Genomic DNA, 22,231 nt, shown 5'->3' with positions numbered 1-22,231 from the left:
CGCGTTCGGACATCTCTATCAATATTTGACCTCTTTATATGATTTTCTGAGGAGATACATCTCTGCTAAGAGTATCTGACACACAGCCAATACCGTCCCTCCCGAACGTGATAAAAACGTGAACTGAAACCGTTATATAAAGTTTCTTCTGCGCATGTCTCGGTCTATTAGCAACATTAGCATTTAGCTGTTGTTGACAGCTAAATGATGTCAGCGGATAGCGGATAACTTTGGGTTACTCGTTCTCTAGTTCTACCAGTATTAGCAACGTGAATATTTATTTTCAGGAAATTTGTTATTCTATAATTTAACTACTTAATTCCCATTTATTCTGTGATGGTTATTACAGCATCCCCTCAGCTGTCACGCCCACCTTTGCACCTTTTTGTATCGTGAAGCTTTAAGCATTCGACAAGCTGTAGCCTATATAACGTAAGCGTAAAATTCACAACAACACATTAGGCTGAAATACAACTATACACATTACATTTAATTGTATTTCAGGTAAACACGGGGGATGATAGACCTAAATGACCAGGCTTCTATTTACAGGTCAAGCCCTCGTCATAGATACGCTGAAGGTCAGTGTGACAGGACAACATAACATTCCCTGTCAAAGAGCCTATGAAAAAGATAATTATCAGGAGGACATGTTAGGTGATTGGAAGATCTAGAATGGTCATTTTTTGCTTGCCAATTAAACACAGCCAGTCTACAACTTTTAATAGCTTTAATTTATCACTTTGAATCACTACAACTCCCATGCCTTCGCTTTAAATTACACCTGTACTGCGCTATATATATAACATAATGTGTCGTACTTTAACACAATTTCTTCTAAAATTCACTATAAAGCATAGATTGTCTGCATTTACAAGATGCTATTTATATTTGCTTATGCAAAGTTATATATTTGTGTTATTGATCGGATCTTTGGGATTACGAGTCTAAATGAGTCCAGATAATTTCATAATATTAATAAGATTAATGTCCCCACTGCAATTGCAGCTTGATATCCACTAGATGGAGACAGAGTTTAATCTCCTTGTGGCGTCTATTAATTTGGCAGGCAACCGAAAGAGGCACTGGCTTTAATGTAGTTTGTCACTTTAGTTTTAAGTACCCTTAGTATTAAGTACTACTTAAAAATAAATAATGGCTATTATATATTTGGTAATAATCAGATCTGGATCAGTTTGATTTCTGCAGTGTGACTGCTCTGCCACCAAACAGTCGAGTTTTCCCACGAGGATTTAATTTAGACTTGTTAAATCCCTTGTTAAATCCCTCCGTTTCTTTTATGTTGGGGGAAACAAAAGATCCTGTCAGCAAAATGTTCCAACTGCATGTTTACATGTAATTTTACAGTACTGTGCAAAAGTCTTGGGCCCTCCCTAATTTCTTCACATTTTTCTGGGAAAATTAGAAATATCTTCCAACTGGTTTATTGAAACATTTTCAAAGATACATGGAAATACAGTATACAAGGCAAAAACTGGAATATGTACAATTCTAACCAGCTTGAAAGTTTATATATGTTATGATCATCTTTGTTCTTCAACACAGCCTGAACACTCTCCAGAAATACGTCACCAGGCTTCTTTAAGGACATTCAAAGCTCTTCTTTGGATTGTTTGCTACATTTTGTAATTTATAGCTTTTCAGTAATTGCTGATTTGGTACAAAAATGCTGTCAAATTGTGCTATCTTTGGTTAGATTCAGCTAAAGAAATAGGAAGCAGGCTGCTAGTAACATAAAGATACGATTAAAATTGCTTATTTACTAAGTTGTATGTCGTGTGTAGACACAACACTGGCTCATCTCTTGAGTTAGGGAGTTTTAAATACTTGAATGATTTATAGGCCAGTGTTAAAGAAGAATTTAAATAAAGTCTGGCTCCTTAGAAGGGAAATAAAAAGTGAGGTGTGGCTCAAGACTTTTGCACAGTACCCTATGCTACAGGTGTTTTCGTTTCCAGTATATAATCCCTGGGGCTAATTCAAATCTCAGCCTAACCTGTCAATCTGGCCAAGGGGAGGGGGTAGTGGTGCATTCACATGCTCACAATAAAACAAGTTATTCAACGCACAAATATTTTAGGGTGCACTATGAAGTTGAATAACAGGTAATTAAGCTGACTGATGCCTTTCAACGACTTTCAGTTAATTTTAGATAAAAGTTAACTCACGATGAAGAGACAAAATTAAAGTGGAAAATGCCTTTAATGGTAAGGCATATTAGAATGCATAAAGTCAATTTAAAAAATTGACCAGCACCATAGCACATAAATACATTTGTTTTCGTTCTTTGTTGTTTTGTTTAAATGTAGGAGTAAGTAAGTTTGAAGTCAACAAGAAGTAAAAAATAATGAAAGAAGTGGCGAACAGACTGCCATGAATGAATATCAGAGGACTTCCTCCTCACTTCTCTCCGCCCACCAGAAAACGTCACACGTCGTTAACTCGGGTATTAGCGAAAATCTCAGCTCTCCCATTTATCACCCGGCTCTTCATCTGCGTTTTAGTCGGAATTGCGATATTTCCGACTGCATTTCAAAGCCGCATTGGTATTCAAATTTTAAAGGTAGCGCGTCTTTCCGGACAAACAACCCCCCGGGACAAAGTAAGGCTAAAACAAATATGAAACGTCCTGGAAATGTAACCCCAGCGTATGTAGGAACATTTGCTCTGCTGCTTTGCCTGCATTCAGTTACAGGTAAGTTTCCTTTTGAATAAACGACACGAATCAAAGCGGAATATTGCGTTAACGCAGAACTTAAAAGTTTACTTTGTTGACAGGTCTCTGCCTCTAACACTAGACTCCATTTCTCCTTAAGGGGACTCTGGTGCTGTTTGTTGTATTTTCCATGGCATTTGCTTCCCTTTTCCCCATTATATTGTCAATTCACTGTGAAGTGACCTACTTTGATTGCTTTTTGTTTTTCCTTTTCACATAAATCAACGTAATGCAGGGCGAAAAGAAAACAGCAGATGTACAACAGTAGCCTAAATATCTCAAGTATTTTTACTATTCTTACTTAAGCATTTAGGATTCAGTTTTGTGCACTTTTTTGCCCCCTGAAAGCAGTCAATGTAGACGTATGCCTATGATAATGTGAGCTCATTATTGTCCTGGTAGACTAGGTGATTAAATGTGAGACCGGTCTGTTATTACACATGATACTCTGTTATTACTAAGCTCTATTCTGAGCAGTGATCATTGTACAAGAAGCGATACTTGCAGTAGTGAACAGTTCTCGTGGTTGTTTTCCCCTTTCTCAGTGGACAGTGTTTCTAGAAATGTCATTATTCTCACAGGCACACTTACAGGTGTCCCTTTAGTTGTCTCTGTGGACATCTACCTGGACTCACAAGGATTTGATGCAGATGGAAAGGAAATTAATGCCATCTGTGCTCCTGTCTGGGGCCATCATGAAGCAGCTGTCCACACATCTAAATTTAGTTCAACATGCAAATGTGATTTTGTTCTCATGGTGGTTGTGTACATTCAGAGTCCCACCTGTCTGTCAGGTGTGGTGCATATCCTGTCCCACCCCTGAGCTGCTGTATTGTCATGCTGTGTACCTAGTCTGTTATTCAAAGATCCGCATGCTTCTGGAAAACTCAGCTAATCCTGGACATAAACACATTCTGCTGTCAGAGGTTGGCTCATAAAGACAGTGGCTACATCATAGGACCAGCTGTTTTCCAGCTCACACAGCCTTAGACACTTTCCAGCATTTATTCGGGATACACTTTTTGAGAATTTAACCACATAAAACTTTATATTGAGTCACATTTCCACTGTATTTTGGGCTATTTATTTATGTGTTTATTCTTCTGATCCGTTTTCATGGCGAATAGTTTCGTAAACATAGATTGTGCTGTATTCAAGAATAATTCATGTAGGGTTTTGGCCTCACTGCCAAACAAAATGCCAGTAAATTGCAGTTTGTTGTACCTGGAGCTGCTCACAGTTTGAATGGTGACTGCTGCTGTTGAGTCAATAGACTGGAAAAAGAAAACAAACATAATGAGGTAAAGGTTTTGTAACTTTGAGAGATCTCGTATGACTCATAAGCTTTTGTCCTGCCGCTCCCACTGAGGTCTGAGCCATCATTTCACACAATCCAGGCATGATGTGTGACTCAGTGCCTCCCAGCAAAAGCTGCAGGAGCACTGATCAGGGCAGAAACTCCAGCAACACCAGGGAAAGATCTCTGTGTTACTCTTTAGATACACCTGATGGCTGTACCCAACCATTTACCATACATTATCTGCAATAGAACTGAACTTTGGGAAATGCAGTGCTATATTGAGTTGGTAGTGCTGAGCGATACCATCTGTTAGACCTGGGGCATCAAACATAATGCCCGGGAACTAGAATTATCTGCCAAAGACACCAATTTGGCCCACTCTGCAGGTTTGAATAATGTAAAGGAGGGCATATATTTTGGAGGTTTGGAGCTTCTCCTGCTGATTAAGACATCTCCCGGGCCATTCATACTACAACAAGTAATTAATTAATAGATAAACAATTAAATTACAAGTTTTTTTGTTTTGTTGTTTGTTGTTGTTTTTTCACTATCTACTATAGAAATGTGTGCTTTTTGCAGTGGATGCATGCATGTGCAGCCGCGGTGTGAATAGTAAATACTAATAATCGTTGCACTGCCTTTCCTTTATCTCTTTCACTCAGCTGACTACTGTAAGGTAAATCACTGCTACAATGGAGCAACATGCGTGACTGGAGTAGGAGAGGAACCCTTCATCTGCATCTGTGCCGATGGCTTTGGTGGAGACAGCTGTAACCTGACAGAGACAGGTAGAGCTGAAAAGGAAAATTCTGGTGGGAAAGCACCGAAGCACGTACCGAAATTAACACCTTTCTTTTTCCATCTTCAGGACCTTGCAGTCCCAACCCCTGCAAGAACGATGGGTCCTGCGAGGTCATCGCTCCGACCAGACGAGGAGATGTTTTCAATGAGTACATCTGCAAGTGCCAGCCCGGCTTTAAGGGAGTGCACTGCCAGATCAGTAAGTTACTTCTGGCTATGAGTCAAAAGCCTGAACTGAACCCTTTTTGCATCTATAAGACTACTTGCTGTACTCCAGAGGACATTTAACTCCTTATTCAATGAATTTTAAAACAATTTCTGGCCACTTAATGTTGACATAAAAGATTTATCGTTTAGGAATGGGTTGCATTCTAATTTCTTTCAAAGTAGTATTTTTTAGAGAACAGCTTACCCAAAAATGTGAAAAACACAGTAGCAAGCTCCACTTGCAGCAGATTTCTCTAGAAGTTTTAACACAAGGAGTTTTTTCTTCCGGTCACAACTTCGGCAATGAAAGGGATGTGTAGTCCGCTCAGCAGCTTCATGAAAGGAGCCCATTCAGTGGCTTCTGTGGTTATTCTCTTTGGCTAATTAGTAAAAGACCACTCCAAGTCTCTTAGCATGCAGATGCTTCTCACACAGGGTCAACATTGCATCTATTTTATCCCAGTCAAATGAATAGTGAATTCAGTCATATCCTCATAGCAGAATCCAATACAAGTTTGCTTGTAAAATTAGCATTAAAACATGAGGATTATTAGTGGAGCAAATGCATGAGAAAATAACAAAAAGGAAGCCAAACTTAGGATGGGTTTTGTTTGTTTGTGTGTGTGTGTGTGTGTGTGTGTGTGTGTGTGTGTGTGTGTGTGTGTGTGTGTGTGTGTGTGTGTGAATATTATTCCTAGACACCTCTGAGCAGTGGCTGACATCCTGAACTGTGAGTTTGGTAGCAAAAATGATGAAAAAGATTTAATGTATAAACCTTCTGATTCAAAATCTTGCATAACTTTGTGAAGAGGCTTTTTTTCCCCTCTTTTCCTCTTTTTGTGGAGGAACAGCTCACCCTCCCAAAGCCCATGCTCTGACCACCAATTGTAGTGTTGGTGCAGTCTGGTCGTCTACTCCCATATTTTCTAATTTTGAACCAGGCAGACAATATACGCCGCACTATATAATATGTCCAGTAAATGCACGGAAATAACACTCCACAAAAAACAAGTGATGTGATAGTAGGTAAAGAGCCTTTGAGAAGTCACTGAGGTGAAGCCAGAGCGTGTGAAAATGAATTCCACTTGACAAAAATAAAATGTTCAGTACAAGCCAGATCTTCAGGCTTCAGATTTAAGTAGCAAAAAAAAGCAAAGGCTATTTCACAGTCTGCCTCTTGGTAAGATCATTTGTTTCTCAGTGTTATTAGCTGTGCTGTGCCCGTGCTGTTGTGACCAATCCTCTTAGCATTAACTGGAACAGGAATTAAACAGACCCATGTGGCATTACGTCAGCCCTGCATTCATTCTGAAGTTTCTTGGCGTTACTAAAACGGGTGAAATAAGGCATGTGTGATGCTTAGGTGTCAGTTACACAGCTTTCATCAAGTCTGAACTTAATAACGTAACAACGTTTTTGGACTTTACCTTTAAAAAAAAATCGTATTAGATTTTATCACTGTCACTATAAAAGTTTGCACGTAAACTCCTCCTACACAGTTAGAGTTAAGCAAACAAAATTGACACATAGGTACATTAGGACCCTAAAGTTTCTTATCTATATACAATATTATGCCATCACATTGCCTAGCAACCACCTACCATCTGGCTAAAATGACGCATTTGTAGCATTTATGCACCTATAACACCTTATAAAAGCACTGTATCATTGCAATTTTACAACAGTTAATTTATATTCAGATTATAAACTATATATTATGTTGTATCATCATATGTCATATCCCTGTATTAGCCAGTGCGCATACTATTTCTCACACAGAGATGAAAAAGCAGAAGACAGTGTATTCTGCTGTGTAGATCATATAATTCATTGATGCGGCTGAGATTTTCTGCTTGTGGATTTTTCATGGAGCAGGGAGTGGGGCTGACCTCCTCTGGCTGCGGGTTTGGGAAAACATCATAAACATGGTACACACTGGTTTTCAATACAAACCAAACACAAAGACTTAACATAACCTACTATTATTACAAAGCAATCTATATACTGGTCATTTAGTAAAACAGCACCTTTTGTCTTCTTAGCTGCTTACTTTCAGTCACATTTTGCCTTTTTAAAAACTGAAGGAATATTGTTTGGTGTGCAATCTCACTGCTTGGTTTAAAAATGAATAGGTTCTTTTTCAAACAGTAGAGAAGAAAAATGTGTAATCATCCCAACTGTCTGTAGTCTTCATGTTGTATGAGTGTGCCACCTTGTGGAGATTACCAAGCATTACCTAGACAGTGGACCTTCAATCAAAACTGGACCTTCAATCAAAGGAGAAACATTAATGATACTTAATGACAAATTTCACTATTATTTGAAATACCTTCTTTTTTTTTCTTTTTTTTTAAAGAGCTCAGTTTGTGTATACTGCTGTTGAGCAGATGTTCTAGCTTGTTGCCAGAATAGTTGGTGTGTAAGTGTGTCAGGTGACACGACATGGATATAACTTCAAAGTTTCCGCTGTTCCCACCTGTTCAATGACGCCATGCCTCAGGGCCACTTCTGTCAACGCAATAAGATTGAAGAGTAATTATTTGTCACCAGCTGAATGCTGGAGACACAGTGAAATTATTATGGTCATTCACCTGCTTCAGTCCTCCACCAGTTTTCCCTCAGATGTTTGTGCTTGTTTGACAAGTGTGAACCGCATCTGAAGCACTCTTTGTTTGTTTTTGTTTTTGTTGTTGTTGTTTTATTTATTTGTTTTGTAATTTCTGAATTTGATTTTCAGATGTAAATGACTGTGAAAAACAGCCTTGTAAGAATGGAGGGCAATGCCGAGATCTGGATGGAGACTACTCCTGCCAGTGCCCCTCACCGTATGTTGGAAAGCAGTGCCAGCTACGTATGTGCACCACCATTAGACACACACATTTCAAACAGCCTGACAGCCTGTTGTTACTCGCTTTGCCTCAACATTTTTTAAAGAACTTAAAAACTGATGAGATATCCTTGTAAGCGTGGCTCACTCAAGCATGAGAAAAAGATCTAAAGCGTGGCAAGAGTAACAAAAAATCCCTCCATCTCATACCCCAGGGTGTGTTTCTCTGCTGGGGATGGAGGGAGGAGCAATCGTGGAGTCCCAGATTTCTGCTTCCTCTGTGCACTATGGCATTCTGGGTCTTCAGCGCTGGGGCCCAGAGTTGGCTCGACTGAACAACCAAGGCATCGTCAACGCCTGGACGTCAGCCACACACGACAAGAACCCCTGGATCGAGGTGAGAGAAGTGAATGCTTTTGACGAGACTGAGCAGTGCATGACCTGTCCAGATGCTCACTGACCCATGGCGTTTTGGTTACAACAGATTAATATGCAGAAGATTATGCGTCTGACGGGCATCATCACTCAGGGTGCCAGTCGCCTGGGCACAGCTGAGTACATCAAAGCCTTCAAGGTGGCAAGCAGCCTTGATGGAAACTCCTACATCACTTACAAAGTGGATGGCCAGCAGAGGGATAAGGTAGACACAACTTTGTACTACATATGTTATTTTCTATTGTGTTTAAAGTGGACCTGTTAAGCTTTTTCTCATTTTCTAACACATAGATACTCTTACAGTGGTGGATGTCGATATTAAGGTGTTAAACAATCTAGAACAATGAGATGAGGTGTAGAAGTAATCCCAATGAGCCAGACTTTTTTTTTCAACTCATGCCTCTCCCTGATGTTTATTTAGAGCTGTGTTCCTGAGATGACAGATGATATCTGCTCTCACTGACAAGCTCCACCCACCTCTTGTTTGAACCCTCTGTTTGTAAGAGGCAGCCAATCAAAAAAAAGCTGAAGGGTAGGCAGCCCAGACCGCCCTGTTTCACCAAAGTCCAGTGCAGGACAAATAAGGATTATTCTCTTTGTCTTCAAACTTCACAACTATATACTACCCTTGGGGGACCTGGGTATCTAGGGTAGCTAAGCATTTGACCTTGACCTTCAAAATCAACAAGATCATAGTTGATCTTGAAAAGAATTTAAAGAAACCATATTGAGTAATCTATCATATGAAAGGGCATAGAGAGAGCTATAAAACACACCGTGACGCCATTACAGGCTGACATCATCATGTTGTAATAAAAACATCATAAAACAGTTTTAGTATAGCCCTTGCCCTTTGGTGGGAGTTAGTTGTGCTCTCTGAGTGTTCTTGTTGACTTTGTTTATTCAGTTTGCTCACCTGTGTTTGTTTGCTGCAGGTTTTTGTGGGCAACATAGATAACGACCGCACAAAGACAAACCTTTTTGACGTTCCTATCGTGGCCCAGTACATCCGCATCATCCCCGTGGTTTGTCGCAGGGCCTGCACGCTGCGCATGGAGCTGCTGGGCTGTGAACTTCACGGTAAACACAATAAACTTCCAGCACAGCCGTAACACTTACAGCAAGGTCAGCGAGCAAAAGCAGTTAGATAAAAAAGATAGGACAATAATGAAAAAGGACAGGTGGTGTACGCTAAGTCGAAGTCAGGTCACAGCCTCTGTGAACCCTTAACCTAAACTGCATAACTCCTCGCAGCATCGTTAGTGTGTCTTGTGCTACTGTGTTGATGTCTTCTTACTGTGGTCTTGCTGACAGGTGAAATGACAGACTTTTGAAATTTAATTGCACCACATCTAGCCTAGTTTGACCACATAGAAGTTATCCACTATAGCTCTGTGGGTACAGTCCTTATTATGAAACAACAAAAGAAGCCATTTCAAGCACTCAAGAATAAAAACACTGCCGGCTGTGTTTTTGTCCATCTTCAGCTTTTGTCTTATTTGATCTTAATGCTAAAAGGTTTAAAGAAAAACAGCTCTGTGTGCTATGTTGCATGCTTTCTTCTGCATTGTGTGGCTCTTCTGTTTTTTTCCTTTCACTCGGTCACTGGTGGGTATTTGTGATTGTAATCAGTCACTCGCTTTGTGAATGTTCGTCATTCTTAAAATGTTGGGTGAAGTTGATTCTTCTTTTCTGTCGGGTGATTTCAATTTTTCCCCTCTTTTCTCTTTCTGTTGCTTTGGCTTCCCCCTCCCTCCGTCTGTCCGTCTGCCTTTTGATTCACAGTTTATTCAAACACGGCAGGTTGCTCAGAGCCTCTTGGTATGAAGTCTCGGTTCATCTCAGACGGGCAGCTTTCAGCCTCCAGCTCTTACCGCACGTGGGGCATTGATACTTTCACGTGGCACCCTCAGTTTGCCCGGCTGGATAAGGTGGGGAAGACTAATGCATGGTCTCCTGCTTACAACAACCGCTCAGAGTGGATCCAGGTGAGGGAAACCGCAGCAGTCACCTTTTTTAAAAATCTTGTTTTCTTTGAAGTTACTAGTTGGTAATGCCATTTTTTTCCTGCTCCTTCCCCGGAGAGATTTCGCAGGTCTTTCCTCCCCACTGCTGTCAGACTCCATAATAAAGACTTTAACTGATCAAGCACACACATCCATACATATGCAATAATACTAAGTGCAATAATCCTTTCTGTCATCGTTGTATTTTTACTCAGTTGTATATAGTATTTGTATTTGTATTCTATTTTTATCTTATTGTATATTTATTTTATTTTATTCTACTGTATATAGTATTTTATTTTATTCTATTCTGTACAGTTGTGTACTGTATTTATTCTTATTGTATTCTAATTTTTGCCTCATAACTTTTGCACTGTCCACTTCCTGCTGTGACAAAACAAATTTCCCACGTGTGGGACTAATAAAGGTTATCTTATCTTATCTTATCTTATCTTAGGTTGATCTAGAGAAGACAAAGCGCCTCACGGGCATCATCACACAGGGTGCAAAGGACTTTGGAGTAGTGCAGTTTGTATCAGTGTTTAAAGTTGCTTACAGCAATGATGGGGAGTCCTGGAGTACAGTGAAGGAGAACACTGGAAATGATAAGGTCAGACGTATGTGAATACCTGAAATGCCATTTCCTCTTTTTTTTTCCCATATATGTCAAAGCTACGTTAAAAATAAGGTAAGATATACTTTATTATCTCAAAAGTTGAGAAATTGCTGTGTTGCAGCATCCAAAACATTAAACAAAACGTAATAAAATACAATATGACAAAACAATATTTTGATTCAGTAAGGTAGAAAAACAGGAGCAGTATTAAAAAACCTACACAAAATCATAGAAAATTCCACTTCACCTCCACTTCAGAAAAAAATTGTAATCTAACAAACAAAACACACACTCACCCACCCACGCATGCACAAAAACAGTCACTGACACGTGTAAATGGGAGTAAGGTGTGTTCAAAACAATGTGTTTTCATTTAACAGTAACCTTAACATGTTTTTGCAGCTCTTCCAGGGAAACACTGACAACAACACCCATAAGAAGAATGTTTTTGAGCCTCCGGTCTATGCTCGATACGTCCGAGTCATCCCCTGGGAATGGCACGAGCGCATCACTCTGCGCATGGAGCTGTTGGGCTGCGATGATTAGAAACTAGTCAATAACCATTTATCAGCACTCCATCCTCATCCTCAGATGCTCCGTCTGCTCGCACCACAGCGGAGGACGGATCGCAAACAGAATCATTTGCTTTGTTTTTTACTCCATGGGAATCATATTTGCTGAATAGCTTGGACTTTAACACTTGTAGCACTTTGACTGTAGCAACCCCCCCTAATGTTTACATTGCTAAAAGTTTGTTTGATGCTGCAACATTGAACTGCTCACAGATCCCTCACAGATTGATAATTTGTCCTTTAGGAGCTTTTTTTTGCACAGATCTTCTCTTAGTCTGTCTAAGAATGCAAGCCCTGAGATTTTCCCGATGTAATACAGAGTGTATTTATGGCATTTTCAACCACACAGGACAGGAACGCTTGTCCAGAGCAGGAAAATGATAACTTTCACATTTTGACTCCACGGATGAGTAGGGTTTTCTGTTTGTTTGTTTTGGGGGGGGGTTAAACACATTTTGACACCTTTTTGCTTTGTTCCTAAATTTAATTTCATGACCAACTAATTCTTTTTACAAAAAATGTGAAATATGTAGAAAACAGCAACGTTTTGCATTGCTTTTTTAATTCACTGTTGGTTAACATTATTAAATGTTTTAAAAAAAAAACTCTTTCTACACTTTGTGTATCTTTTCAGCTGAGACACAAAAATCCATTTTTGAGCTGTTAGAGTGCCCATGTTAGAGTAGATGCTCACAGCTGATTTAAGCATGAGCTGACTTGTTAGCAGAGTCATGTACACAGGGTACAAAATGAAGGCGTAGATAAAGAAGACAAAAGTGAGCATTCTTTTGTACAACTCAGCATTTAAAAGGAGATAAAACTTAAAAGAAGGTGCAGTTTTTGAGCAGCCTGGCGTTGGCTGCGTTCCTCTTTGTTTCGCAAAAAACAAACTGTTCTAACCACACAAAACATGATGTGAGTCTTCATGCTCAGCCTGGTGATGGTGAAATTGAAGCTAAGGAATTCAGGAAATCATTTCTTAAACACTGATATACAAAAACTCATCCTTTAACTTACTATTATGTTTACAATTTTATGTCCTTTTTATAAGGTTTCAATGTGATTCCACTTTTATAGCAGTTTTATTTTACTCTCACATCCAATGGGAATCTCTACCAAACAGTGGAAACGTGGACGTCAAATTTGAGTGAGTGACACGCAGTACAAAAGTACAGGAATCACTCTTAAACTGTTTTCTAACATCCAAATTAGGTCAAACAGCCTGTTTATGTAATAAATGAATACATGATACAGCAATAAGAAAGAGACGTGGCAAAAATGGCATCCATGGGAGAGTTCAAAGAGAAAACCACTGCTGACTCTAGAGAACACAATGGCTCGTCTTACATGTGCCAAAAACATCTTGATGACTTTGGGGAAACTATTCTGTGAACTGACAAGACCAAAGCTGAACGTTTAGGAAGTTTTGAGTCTGTTACATTTGCGTAAAACTAACAGCATTTCATAAAAAGAACTTCATAGCAACAGTGAAACATGGTGGTGGTAGTGTGATGGTCTGCGGATGTTTTGGTGCTTTCCTGAAGTGCTAGCACACTTGGATATTCCAAAACACACCAGCAAGTTCATCTCTGAATGGTTCAAAAAATAAAAAATTGAAAGTGGCATAATTAAAATCTGGACTTTGATCTGATACTTAACACACCACTCATGCTTGAAAACCCTCCAGTATGTCTGAATAAAACAATTCTGTAATAAAGAGTGTGCCAAACTCCTCCACAGCAAGAGAGACTCGTTGCCAGTTATCGCAAACGCTTGAATGCAGTTCTTGCAGAAGACTTCAGCTTGCTCTTTACACCAGTAATTACACCTTGTTAGCCCATAAGCTCACAATCCTGGCATGTTTGGCCTCTGGCAACATCTTTCATCTCTGTAAAATAAAAGCAGTGGAGGTCAAAGCATCTCTAACACATGATACTTCTTCACTGTTTGTGTCTGCTGTATGTGACTGTGTAGGTCATGTTTTCCACACCATAAAAGGAGCTCTTTTTAAAGATTACGGTGTTTCTAGTGTTTCTAGTAAATGCTGCTGCCCTCCATAACAAGTATCTGCTTTCAAAGAGTTTTCCTCCACAAACAGCCGCTCAGCGATCCCATGTGCCGTTCCTGTTGAAGTGTATTACTGTGGTGACCTTAATATTTTTTATAGAGCCTCCACAAAGACTTTACCCAATAGTAGAATAATATGCGTAACATAAAAGGCTAAATTTCCATCAAAATCACGATGATCTTTAACTTTCCTTTAAAGCTATAAACCACTGTAACTGCGCTTACTTTGCGGGGGTGGGGGTAATTTCTGTAGGTCTTCTTGAACCGCAGATGCCCTACCTACCACAGCTTGCACAAAGAGACACACACGGGGATGTTTCCAGCAGCTTGATGACTGTGCTTAAGAATCAGAGCAGCGGTACGACCCGACACTCCTCGGGGAGAAGGTCAGGACATTCTTCATCATTATTAACTGGCCCATAGCTGCACCTGTTTTTTATCATCGACAGAGACCGAGGGGAAGCTAAATGCGGTATTAATATCCTGGGAATATTTTTAATCACTTTGCCTCCAGCTCTCCAACATCAGACCTTTCACACGAGGTGGAAAAACCACGCAGACAATTTCGCGGTAAGTGAGAAAGCCATCTAATAATAATTATTATTATTATAACAACTGTACGTCAGATATAATTTGTTAGCTTTAACCTCCTGCATTTTTAATTTCTCTTTGATATTTGGGCTGATTGGGACCTGATGAATGTAAAAACAAAGAATTACCAGATTTTTTTTTAACGAGAAAACTACTGTGACGAACATTAATGGCTATTGTTACATCTAAACACTGAAGTCACTTTAAGTGACAGTCCCGCAGTGTGAAAACGCATTTTCCCTGTATAAACACAGCAAACTATATACAGTGAGGTCATTACATTTGGCACACCTGCTAAAATTGTATCGTGCTTTCCTTTACTGCTGCTGCTTTATTATAACATCCAGTGTTCACAATACAGCAAGCAGAGTCTTCATTTTTTTTAAAAACCCTCGAGAACAAATACTTTTTTGTCCTCCTCCCTGTCATCTCCATATTCAACATCTTTTGTCGACTATATCCACTATCCCGACTCTGCACATGCCCTAACCACCTCAGCCTTGCCTCTCCTTGTCTCCAAGCTGCTCAGTCTGAGCCGCTCCTCTGCTGAACTCATTTCTGATCTTGTCCATCCTGCTTCATGACCTTTAATGATTAATTAGCTAATATTTTTTCTCTTCGCAGGTTTGAGGATTGTGCAGACACTGATGATGATGATTTGGTGCTTCCAGACTGTATTGTTGTTCATAGCTCACCTGGTTCTCTCAGACTGGGCCCCGGCTGCCCCCCCAACCCAAAACAGCTTCTTCTACGGTGACTACCTCAATGAAAGCGGCAACAACGAACGTATGCACATTATTGCTCAGACCCTAACCTTTTAATATAAAATTAGTATGATAAGTTAAATCTGTATTTATTCTGCAGTTCATTTTATTGGTATGAAACTCTACGTGGACTCTGCTGAGCAATCAGTGCTTTCGGTCAGAGGGGGTAATGCGACCCTACAATGCAGATTTTGGTATGAGCCTGTGCCGAGCTCACCAAGGGAGGTCTGGGTCAAGTGGTCCTGGCTGCCCGCCGCTGGGGGACAGGAGACTGATGTGATCGTGGCTTTCGGGACTCGATTCCGAAGTTTTGGAGATTTCAGGTTAAAGATATGATCAACTGAATACGATAACCTGATCGCTGACTGTTTGACCATGTTTTTCTTTAAACTATTAACATGCACTGTCTGTCGGGCAGGGGTCGTGTGCAGCTCCGACAGGATTTCCCAGGAGATGCTGCACTTGTGTTGAATAAACTCTGGCTGAATGATACAGGTCGCTATCGATGTACTGTGGTGGATGGACTGGAGGACCAAAGCGCAGTGGTTCACCTAGAGCTACAAGGTACTGCATTTACACCTTCAGCTATCCTGTTTGCTTCCGTGAATGAAAGCTGCGACATGTAGAGTCTAGATCAGCGGTCCCCAAACTTTTTTGCACCACGGACCAGTTTAAGTCCGACAATATTTTCACGGACTGGTCATTAAGGTGTCGCGGAGAAATTCAACAAAATAAAACCGGTACCGGTACCAAAAAGAAGATGATTTATTCATAACACAAGGGAAAATTCCCAGAGAAACAGAGTTAACGATAAAAACGTCGGAAAAAAACCCTCTGACAAGCTAAAAACCGATAAAAATGGGGCGATCGTGGCTCAAGAGTTAGGAGTTCGCCTTGTAATCGGAAGGTTACCGGTTCGAGCCCCGGCTCAGACAGTCTCGGTCGTTGTGTCCTTGGGCAAGACACTTCACCCGTTGCCTACTGGTGGTGGTCAGAGGGCCCGGTGGCGCCAGTGTCCGGCAGCCTCGCCTCTGTCAGTGCGCCCCAGGGTGGCTGTGGCTACAATGTAGCTGCCATCACCAGTATGTGAATGTGTGTGTGAATGGGTGGATGACTGGATATGTAAAGCGCTTTGGGGTCCTTAGGGACTAGAAAAGCGCTATATAAATACAGGCCATAAAAACCCTGAAAACCAGAAATTTCGCATCCGAGCCTCATCTTTTACGGCCGTTACCAAACGACTTACGGACCGGTAGCGGTCTGTGGCCCGGGGGTTGGGGACCGCTGGTGTGGATATCCATTATAAAAGCAGACTGCTTACATTTGCAAATAAATAATCAATTTAAAAAAAAAAGAAAAAAAAAAAAGACAAAAAAGAAAAGAAAAAAAAAACCCTGCAAACAACTGACAAACATTTTACTTTCCAAATTGAGTTGTCATAGAAAACCACACAATTAACTTTAACCACTCATCTGTTTGGTTCAGCTGACCCAGTAGCCTGTGATTTCCCACTGTTGCAGATCAAAGTGTTCTGTTTTGTAGTTTGTAGTAAGAGCAGATGATTGCAAACCTACTTACTGGAATTTAAAAAAAACAAAAAAACAAAACAACAACAACAACAACAACCCCACAAGCCAGTGGTAGTATCACCTGGTAAGCAAAGTAGTAACAATAGCTGAAATAACAATAGCAGTGAAAGCTTGACACACTTTGAAGTCCACATAGATATTCTGATGTCTGATTGAATCTTCCACCCAGGTGTGGTGTTTCCCTACCAACACCCTCATGGTCGTTACCATCTGAGCTTCCTGGGAGCCCAGCAAGCCTGTAAGGAGCAGGACTCGACAGTGGCCACCATCACACAGCTCTTCCAGTGTTGGAAAGAGGGAATGAACTGGTGCAATGCCGGTTGGCTAGCTGATGGGACAGTCCAGTATCCGATCACGCAGTCCAGGGAGCCCTGCGGGGGAGCCCGCCTCGCCCCGGGTGTCCGCCGCTACGATAGACTTCACCTCTACCCTAATCACTACGATGTCTTCTGTTTCTCCTCTTTGCTCCAAGGTGAGGCGAAGCAGAAGGTGATGCGAGGTCAACAAGGCCACAGAGAAGCTAAAGTGATATTGAGTGGCCATTTCCTGATGTGTAATTGTGTTTTCCTTACTGTGACATGTCAAGATGCCCACACTGACAAAGATTAGCAGATCCATTACTTAGCAGTTTCACACCCTCATTTCTGAAGAGCACAGTGGCACAGATTCCCATTATCCCTCTCTTTAAAGGTGCTAAGACTCATTACTTGAGCCTCCATTTATTTATACATATAGTGTATGAATAAATGACCTAACTGAATGTTCTAATTCATCATAATTAATTTTACAGAAACTCAAGTACAAATACACATTAGCATTTATGGGTGATAAATCGCAGCTATATAGCAGTCTGAAACACGTCTGTGCAGCTAACTGTCAAAATAAATGTGTTTTATTCTAAGGGAGAGTCTACTACCTTCAGTCCTCTCACAAGATGAACCTGACTGAAGCTCAGCATGCGTGTCAGGAGGACGGAGCAGAGATTGCCAAAGTTGGACAGCTGTATTCTGCGTGGAAGTTCACGGGGCTTGACCGCTGTGATGCCGGCTGGCTGGCCGATGGAAGCGTTCGCTATCCCATCACCAGACCTCGAAGTAACTGTGGTCCGTCTGAGCCAGGGGTACGCAGCTTTGGTTTCCCACCTCCGCAGCACAAGCATGGAGTCTACTGCTACAAGTTAGATACTGAAAGAGTGTAGATCTCCACCCATCCTTGGTGGGCCATAACATTTAAATATTTTTTAAAATTGTTATTATAGCCAACAGGATGCTTAACACTGTAGACGAGTGCACTTCTGCAGTCTGCAAAACATCTACAGGTTCACAAGATGATGAACAGAAGAAACTTTAATGCTACAACATTTAAAAAAAAAGAAAGAATCTAAACTCATATACATTTCTTTCCATGTGAGCTACTACAGATTTTACTTATAATTACCACTGAAATTATTCAAGTAGAATAAAACTACTTTCAGCTGTTTCTTCATTAACAAGGGCTCACCACATCAGCTAGCACTGCACATTTGATTTAGCAGTTTTTGTAGAGCTTTTTCACTTCTTGGATCCATATGTAAACCACTACGCTATGGAGCTTTAAATACTCCAACAGAATAGTAAAAAGAAAATCCCTCGTTATATTTGACACGAGGATTCAGAGCTCAAATACTAGCATTCCTGTACTTTTTAAACATTTTTTTTCCTTTCACTTTTACTATAGCTGAGAGACAGCAGGAATATAAAACGAAAACCTGGGGAGAAGGAAAATAACATTCAACAAAGTTGCTGTCTGATTTCCTCTTTCATATATGAACGTAAAGCATTTACTGTGATGTCTCACCAAGTTGTACTTACATCGTATCTGAAGCACATGACAATCAACTCAAAATCTAGCAAAGGAGCCGTCTAGTTGATTTTTTTTAATGGAAATATATATCCTATTTATTACAAATAAAGACCCTCATAAAGAACATCTGGTTTTGTCTCTCTGCTGCTGCTCAGTGTTTGAATGTATAACTCAAGCATGCCACCTGTCCTCAACAAATAAGTCTGTTAATTGTTAAACTAAAAAAAAAAGTGTTTGAATTCAACTATCCTGCTAATTCGCACACATTTATATTAAATACTGAAATGTTTGAAATAATTGTCATGTTGTAAGTTTGCATTTGAGATGCAGTAGCCTGGCACAAAGACACAAAACACTCCAGGCTTTGTCCACAGTGAAAAAGAAAACATATCACTTCCACTTCTTTAAGTAATTCATGTGCAATCAAAATAAATAAATCTGTGTGTGTGTGTTTATATATATATATATATATATATATATATATATATATATATATATATATATATAAATAAAAGACGGTATGCTCTTCTCTATGCAAATTGAGCTTCGAGAAGAAGATGCTCGATTTTCATCCTGACCCCTGCCTTTTTCTGAGGAGCCAACTTCTTAAACACTTTCGTGAGGGTCATAAAGTAATACTCATCGCAGTCTTGTGGTTTTGGAGTGTCTGTCTGTACTCCTTTGTGACATTTAGAGGAGTCCATCTCTGTACTCCTCTTCATTTTCCTCCCAGTGTCACATTTGCCTGATCTGGTGAAACTGTGAGACACAGAATGGCCGCCGCTGGCTCTGTGGCTGTTTTGGCCCTCTGAATCTTGGCCCTCTGAATCTGAGACGATAGTTATGCCGTTACCGTTCACATCCCTCTCCTGTAAAGATAAAACATTTTTTAAACCAATTAAAATCTCTTGGATGACTTTCCTTTTTGTTGGTTTGATGCTCAATTGGTAGAACTGGTTCCACATCAACAACGTTGAAAGAACACACTGAAACATTTGGAGCTATTAAGCAAATAGCTTAAATATGTGCAGGGTTCACATCTCGCCATAAGGATTGTGGTAATCAGTGGGACCTTCAACCGATGTTAGCATATTTAAATTTAGCAATGAAACAGAAGCAGCTGGTTGAAGGTAATGGGTATTAGGTGACTGCTGCTTGTCTGATATATGGCTGGCAGTGCATGATTTTATTAATATAAATAGAAAGGTACTCTACTACAATTAAAGGTCTGTAAAAATCTTAAAATGAAACCCATTCTCTCAACCCCCTCAGCCCCAGTTATCATGAATGTTGAATATCAGAGACATCCACTCATTCTGGGCCATCTCTTTTTCCTTCAGAGAAGGGGAGCTGTGCCCCATCTATAAATTTCTTGGATGTCCCCCTGATGTTTTTAATAAATGCTGGTTTGCTTTGTTTGGACAAGCTGACCAATTGGAAGTGACTGAGTCTCTTTCTAAAGTGGCTACAGCTTTTCCACTAGACCACACACAAAGTATTTAATAAAACTATAGACATGCACACTAAATATTTAGGAACATTGTTAAGAGATAATGCATATCTGCTTTAACGTAGAGCATGTGCAGCACTACACCATCACACCCTCACCATGTCATATGAAGGGCTCCCTCTGTCATTTTGGAATCTTTGTGTCAATTCAGCCTGTAGTTTGGATAATTTCCGGACCCTCCTCTGTTGTTGCTCACTGCAAAATGACAGATGACTGTGGAAAGTTTTCCTTCTTATCACTGTGGCTTTGCAGTACAAACAGTGGTAATGCGCCTGACTTCTGCACTGGAGTCTACACCTGTGGAAGGTGTATTCTGAAACAGAAAAGATGTAAACATCATGATTAGGAATGAGTTGGTTTAACTTAAACTTAAAGTTCTGAAACATACTTCCAGTTTCAAAGGCTTCCCTTTGATGGCTGTCCAAGTGGATCCTAAGACTGGGGCGGTTTGTGGGTTTGAAAATTTCAGGTGAACAAAACGGACAATGAAATTTTCCTGGAGAACAGCAAGTGTTGCATTTTTGCAGAGCAGGAATAGAAGATCCCTTCCGGATAGACACGTGAAACTGGAACAGATAATAAAGTCATTAATCCGAAAATATCAGATGCACGAAGAAGGGCAGCCAATAACAAGTCCTGATTTCTGCTGGAGGTACGACAGCAAGGAAGCTTAGTAGAAATGCAATTACTTGGAAACAGAAATGTGGAATTATAAAGTTTTAATTTGTGTTATTTAATGTGTCCAATGCAAGGGAAAAAAATGTGTAATTCTGATTGCAGTTGAATCACTTTTAATGACTCTTAGACTATGTTTGTCAGCAACTGCTAGCCTTTTTCAGAGTTAAACTTACTCCTTTGCATCTCTTTGTTTAAGAGATGCAAACTGTTTGTTTGCATTTTTCTTTTTTGACCTTGTTTAGGTCAAAAAAGAAAAATGCAAACAAACAGTTCCTGTGACTAATGACTAGCTTCATTGTTAGCCACCTGCTAGATAAGCTGAATGACACTTAGTTAGTTGCCAAATAGAAAACAGTCAACCTGCTATGAAGGCAAAAGACTTATAATCAATGCTGCCTAGAATAAAAATACTTACATTTAACTGCTTGGGACTGTCCATCTTTCTCACAGAGCTACCTGAGGCCTGCTCTTCTTCTTTGGGGAGCTCACTGCAGTTTTTCACCCTTTATATTGCTTTGCTGCCTCCCTCTGGTTTTGAAGTGTCTGTCTGTACACATTAACATTTTTGTACTCATTTTCGTCATCCTCACGTTCACCTGACCAGGGGAAGCGTCGGTGCTCTGAAATGATAGTTATTTTGTTACAGTCAAAACCTTTGATGTAACTCGCCTCTTAGTGTGATGCTCAGTTTGTAGTAACATGCAGGTAACATTATTCAGCATGCCCACATCTTTCTAAAGGCTTATAAACCAGCTTTGTCACCGACTGCTAACCATTTTTAGGGTTAAAGTTACTCTTTTGCTTCTCTTATGTTAAATACAAATATAAGCAAACAATTTCCAGTGTTATGATAGCATACATATCAGCCTATCTGATATGTTGCCTGTAAGCCAATTAGCTACCAGACAGAAGAGTTAACCTCCTATGAATATAAAAGGCTCATAATAACTGTTAGTTGCTAGCTAAAACAATATTTGCATTGAACTGTTGGTCACTGTCCGTCTTGCTCACAGAACTACCTGAAGCCTTTTCCAGTCTTTTCTATGAATATAACAGCAATTGGTTATCCTTTAAATTGCTTTACTGCCTCCTTCTGGTTCCTGTCAACAATAATTTGAGTCTTTTAATTGAATTTTACAAAACCTTTAACATTAATCCCCCCCCCCCCCCCCCCCTTTACTAAGTCCACAGCCTAAAGTACATGTGCAAACTTGATCGTAACTTGCACCAGTTCTGATGTAAAACTGTAACCACTGCTATCTATAAACAGTAAGTACAGTTATCAGTAAAGAAGTATGCACAAATCTTGAGTCACCGCTCTTGTCTTTATATTTTGCTAGAAAACTGCTAAATAAATGCAGCGATTTTTTGAGTTTGTACAGTTCTAATGAACATGACAGTCAATATTTATTATGACCATCTTTATCCTTTGACACACCCTGAACTTTCTTAGACAGCTTCCTTCTTTAAATAGTCTTCAGGAATAGTTCTTCAGGCTTCTTGAAGGACATTCAAAGCTCTTCTTTGAATGTTTTGCCTTTTGTTGTGTTCTCTGTCAAATTTCTCCCACACTAAGGTTGAGGTCCAGGCTCTGTGGAGGCCAATCCATGACTGATAGTTTTCCACTATGTGTTTTTCTATCTAGGTGAGCTTCCAATGCATTGAGAATGTGTTTGGGATTATTGTGAT

At 40.1% G+C, this 22,231-nt stretch overlaps 3 protein-coding genes across 5 annotated transcripts; 2 read left to right on the top strand and 1 right to left on the bottom strand.

Annotated features, from left to right (window-relative positions):
- The first annotated feature begins 145 nt into the window (after positions 1-145).
- Positions 146-12,099, top strand: LOC146718994 (lactadherin-like). 3 transcript variants are annotated; one of them, XM_085458470.1, is made up of 11 exons: positions 146-432; positions 505-581; positions 4,700-4,825; positions 4,906-5,037; positions 7,783-7,896; positions 8,088-8,269; positions 8,357-8,512; positions 9,243-9,387; positions 10,093-10,295; positions 10,771-10,923; positions 11,332-12,099. In XM_085458470.1, the coding sequence occupies exons 2-11, from the start codon at positions 518-520 to the stop codon at positions 11,473-11,475; spliced, it is 1,419 nt and encodes a 472-aa protein (XP_085314596.1). In that variant the 5' UTR covers positions 146-432; positions 505-517; the 3' UTR covers positions 11,476-12,099. The 3 variants fall into 3 exon arrangements, with proteins under 3 accessions (XP_085314596.1, XP_085314589.1, XP_085314581.1); XM_085458463.1 differs by lacking the exons at positions 146-432; positions 505-581 and adding an exon at positions 1,987-2,716 and having other exon boundaries at positions 10,111-10,295; XM_085458455.1 differs by lacking the exons at positions 146-432; positions 505-581 and adding an exon at positions 1,999-2,716.
- A 1,769-nt stretch (positions 12,100-13,868) lies between these two features.
- LOC146718993 (hyaluronan and proteoglycan link protein 3-like) lies at positions 13,869-18,480 on the top strand. The gene is made up of 6 exons (XM_085458501.1): positions 13,869-14,138; positions 14,784-14,945; positions 15,024-15,246; positions 15,342-15,487; positions 16,682-16,984; positions 17,415-18,480. Exons 2-6 carry the CDS (start codon positions 14,807-14,809, stop codon positions 17,708-17,710), a joined length of 1,107 nt encoding a protein of 368 aa, XP_085314627.1. The 5' UTR covers positions 13,869-14,138; positions 14,784-14,806; the 3' UTR covers positions 17,711-18,480.
- Positions 18,481-18,865: 385 nt separating this feature from the next.
- LOC146718992 (uncharacterized) lies at positions 18,866-21,140 on the bottom strand. Its single transcript, XM_085452906.1, has 4 exons — positions 20,958-21,140; positions 20,253-20,430; positions 19,963-20,177; positions 18,866-19,223 (listed from the first exon to the last, which is right to left on the bottom strand). The coding sequence occupies exons 1-4, from the start codon at positions 20,979-20,981 to the stop codon at positions 18,885-18,887; spliced, it is 756 nt and encodes a 251-aa protein (XP_085309032.1). The 5' UTR covers positions 20,982-21,140; the 3' UTR covers positions 18,866-18,884.
- Positions 21,141-22,231: the final 1,091 nt, after the last annotated feature.

This window comes from Copadichromis virginalis, linkage group LG1, assembly GCF_057382275.1.
Source record: "Copadichromis virginalis isolate Kocher_CV1m ecotype Utaka linkage group LG1, C_Virginalis_male_GT1.1, whole genome shotgun sequence".
NCBI lineage: Eukaryota > Metazoa > Chordata > Actinopteri > Cichliformes > Cichlidae > Copadichromis > Copadichromis virginalis.
Note: the sequence above shows the minus strand (reverse complement) of the source record. Positions and strands in the feature narration are given on the sequence as shown.

What these genes read in the sequence shown, in the direction of transcription:
- LOC146718992 (XM_085452906.1), bottom strand. Translation starts at nt 20,981, where the DNA reads ATGGACAGTCCCAAGCAGTTAAAT. An exon ending in ACAGTCCCAAGCAGTTAAAT is followed by an intron (nt 20,431 to 20,957) that starts GTAAGTATTTTT and finishes TATCTGTTCCAG; the next exon opens with TTTCACGTGTCTATCCGGAA. An exon ending in GGAAGCCTTTGAAACTGGAA is followed by an intron (nt 20,178 to 20,252) that starts GTATGTTTCAGA and finishes TTTCTGTTTCAG; the next exon opens with AATACACCTTCCACAGGTGT.
- LOC146718994 (XM_085458455.1), top strand. Translation starts at nt 2,395, where the DNA reads ATGAATGAATATCAGAGGACTTCCTCCTCACTTCTCTCCGCCCACCAG. An exon ending in GGGAGTGCACTGCCAGATCA is followed by an intron (nt 5,038 to 7,782) that starts GTAAGTTACTTC and finishes TTTGATTTTCAG; the next exon opens with ATGTAAATGACTGTGAAAAA. An exon ending in AGAACACTGGAAATGATAAG is followed by an intron (nt 10,924 to 11,331) that starts GTCAGACGTATG and finishes ATGTTTTTGCAG; the next exon opens with CTCTTCCAGGGAAACACTGA.
- LOC146718993 (XM_085458501.1), top strand. Translation starts at nt 14,807, where the DNA reads ATGATGATGATTTGGTGCTTCCAGACTGTATTGTTGTTCATAGCTCAC. An exon ending in GGTTCACCTAGAGCTACAAG is followed by an intron (nt 15,488 to 16,681) that starts GTACTGCATTTA and finishes TCTTCCACCCAG; the next exon opens with GTGTGGTGTTTCCCTACCAA. An exon ending in TTTCTCCTCTTTGCTCCAAG is followed by an intron (nt 16,985 to 17,414) that starts GTGAGGCGAAGC and finishes TTTTATTCTAAG; the next exon opens with GGAGAGTCTACTACCTTCAG.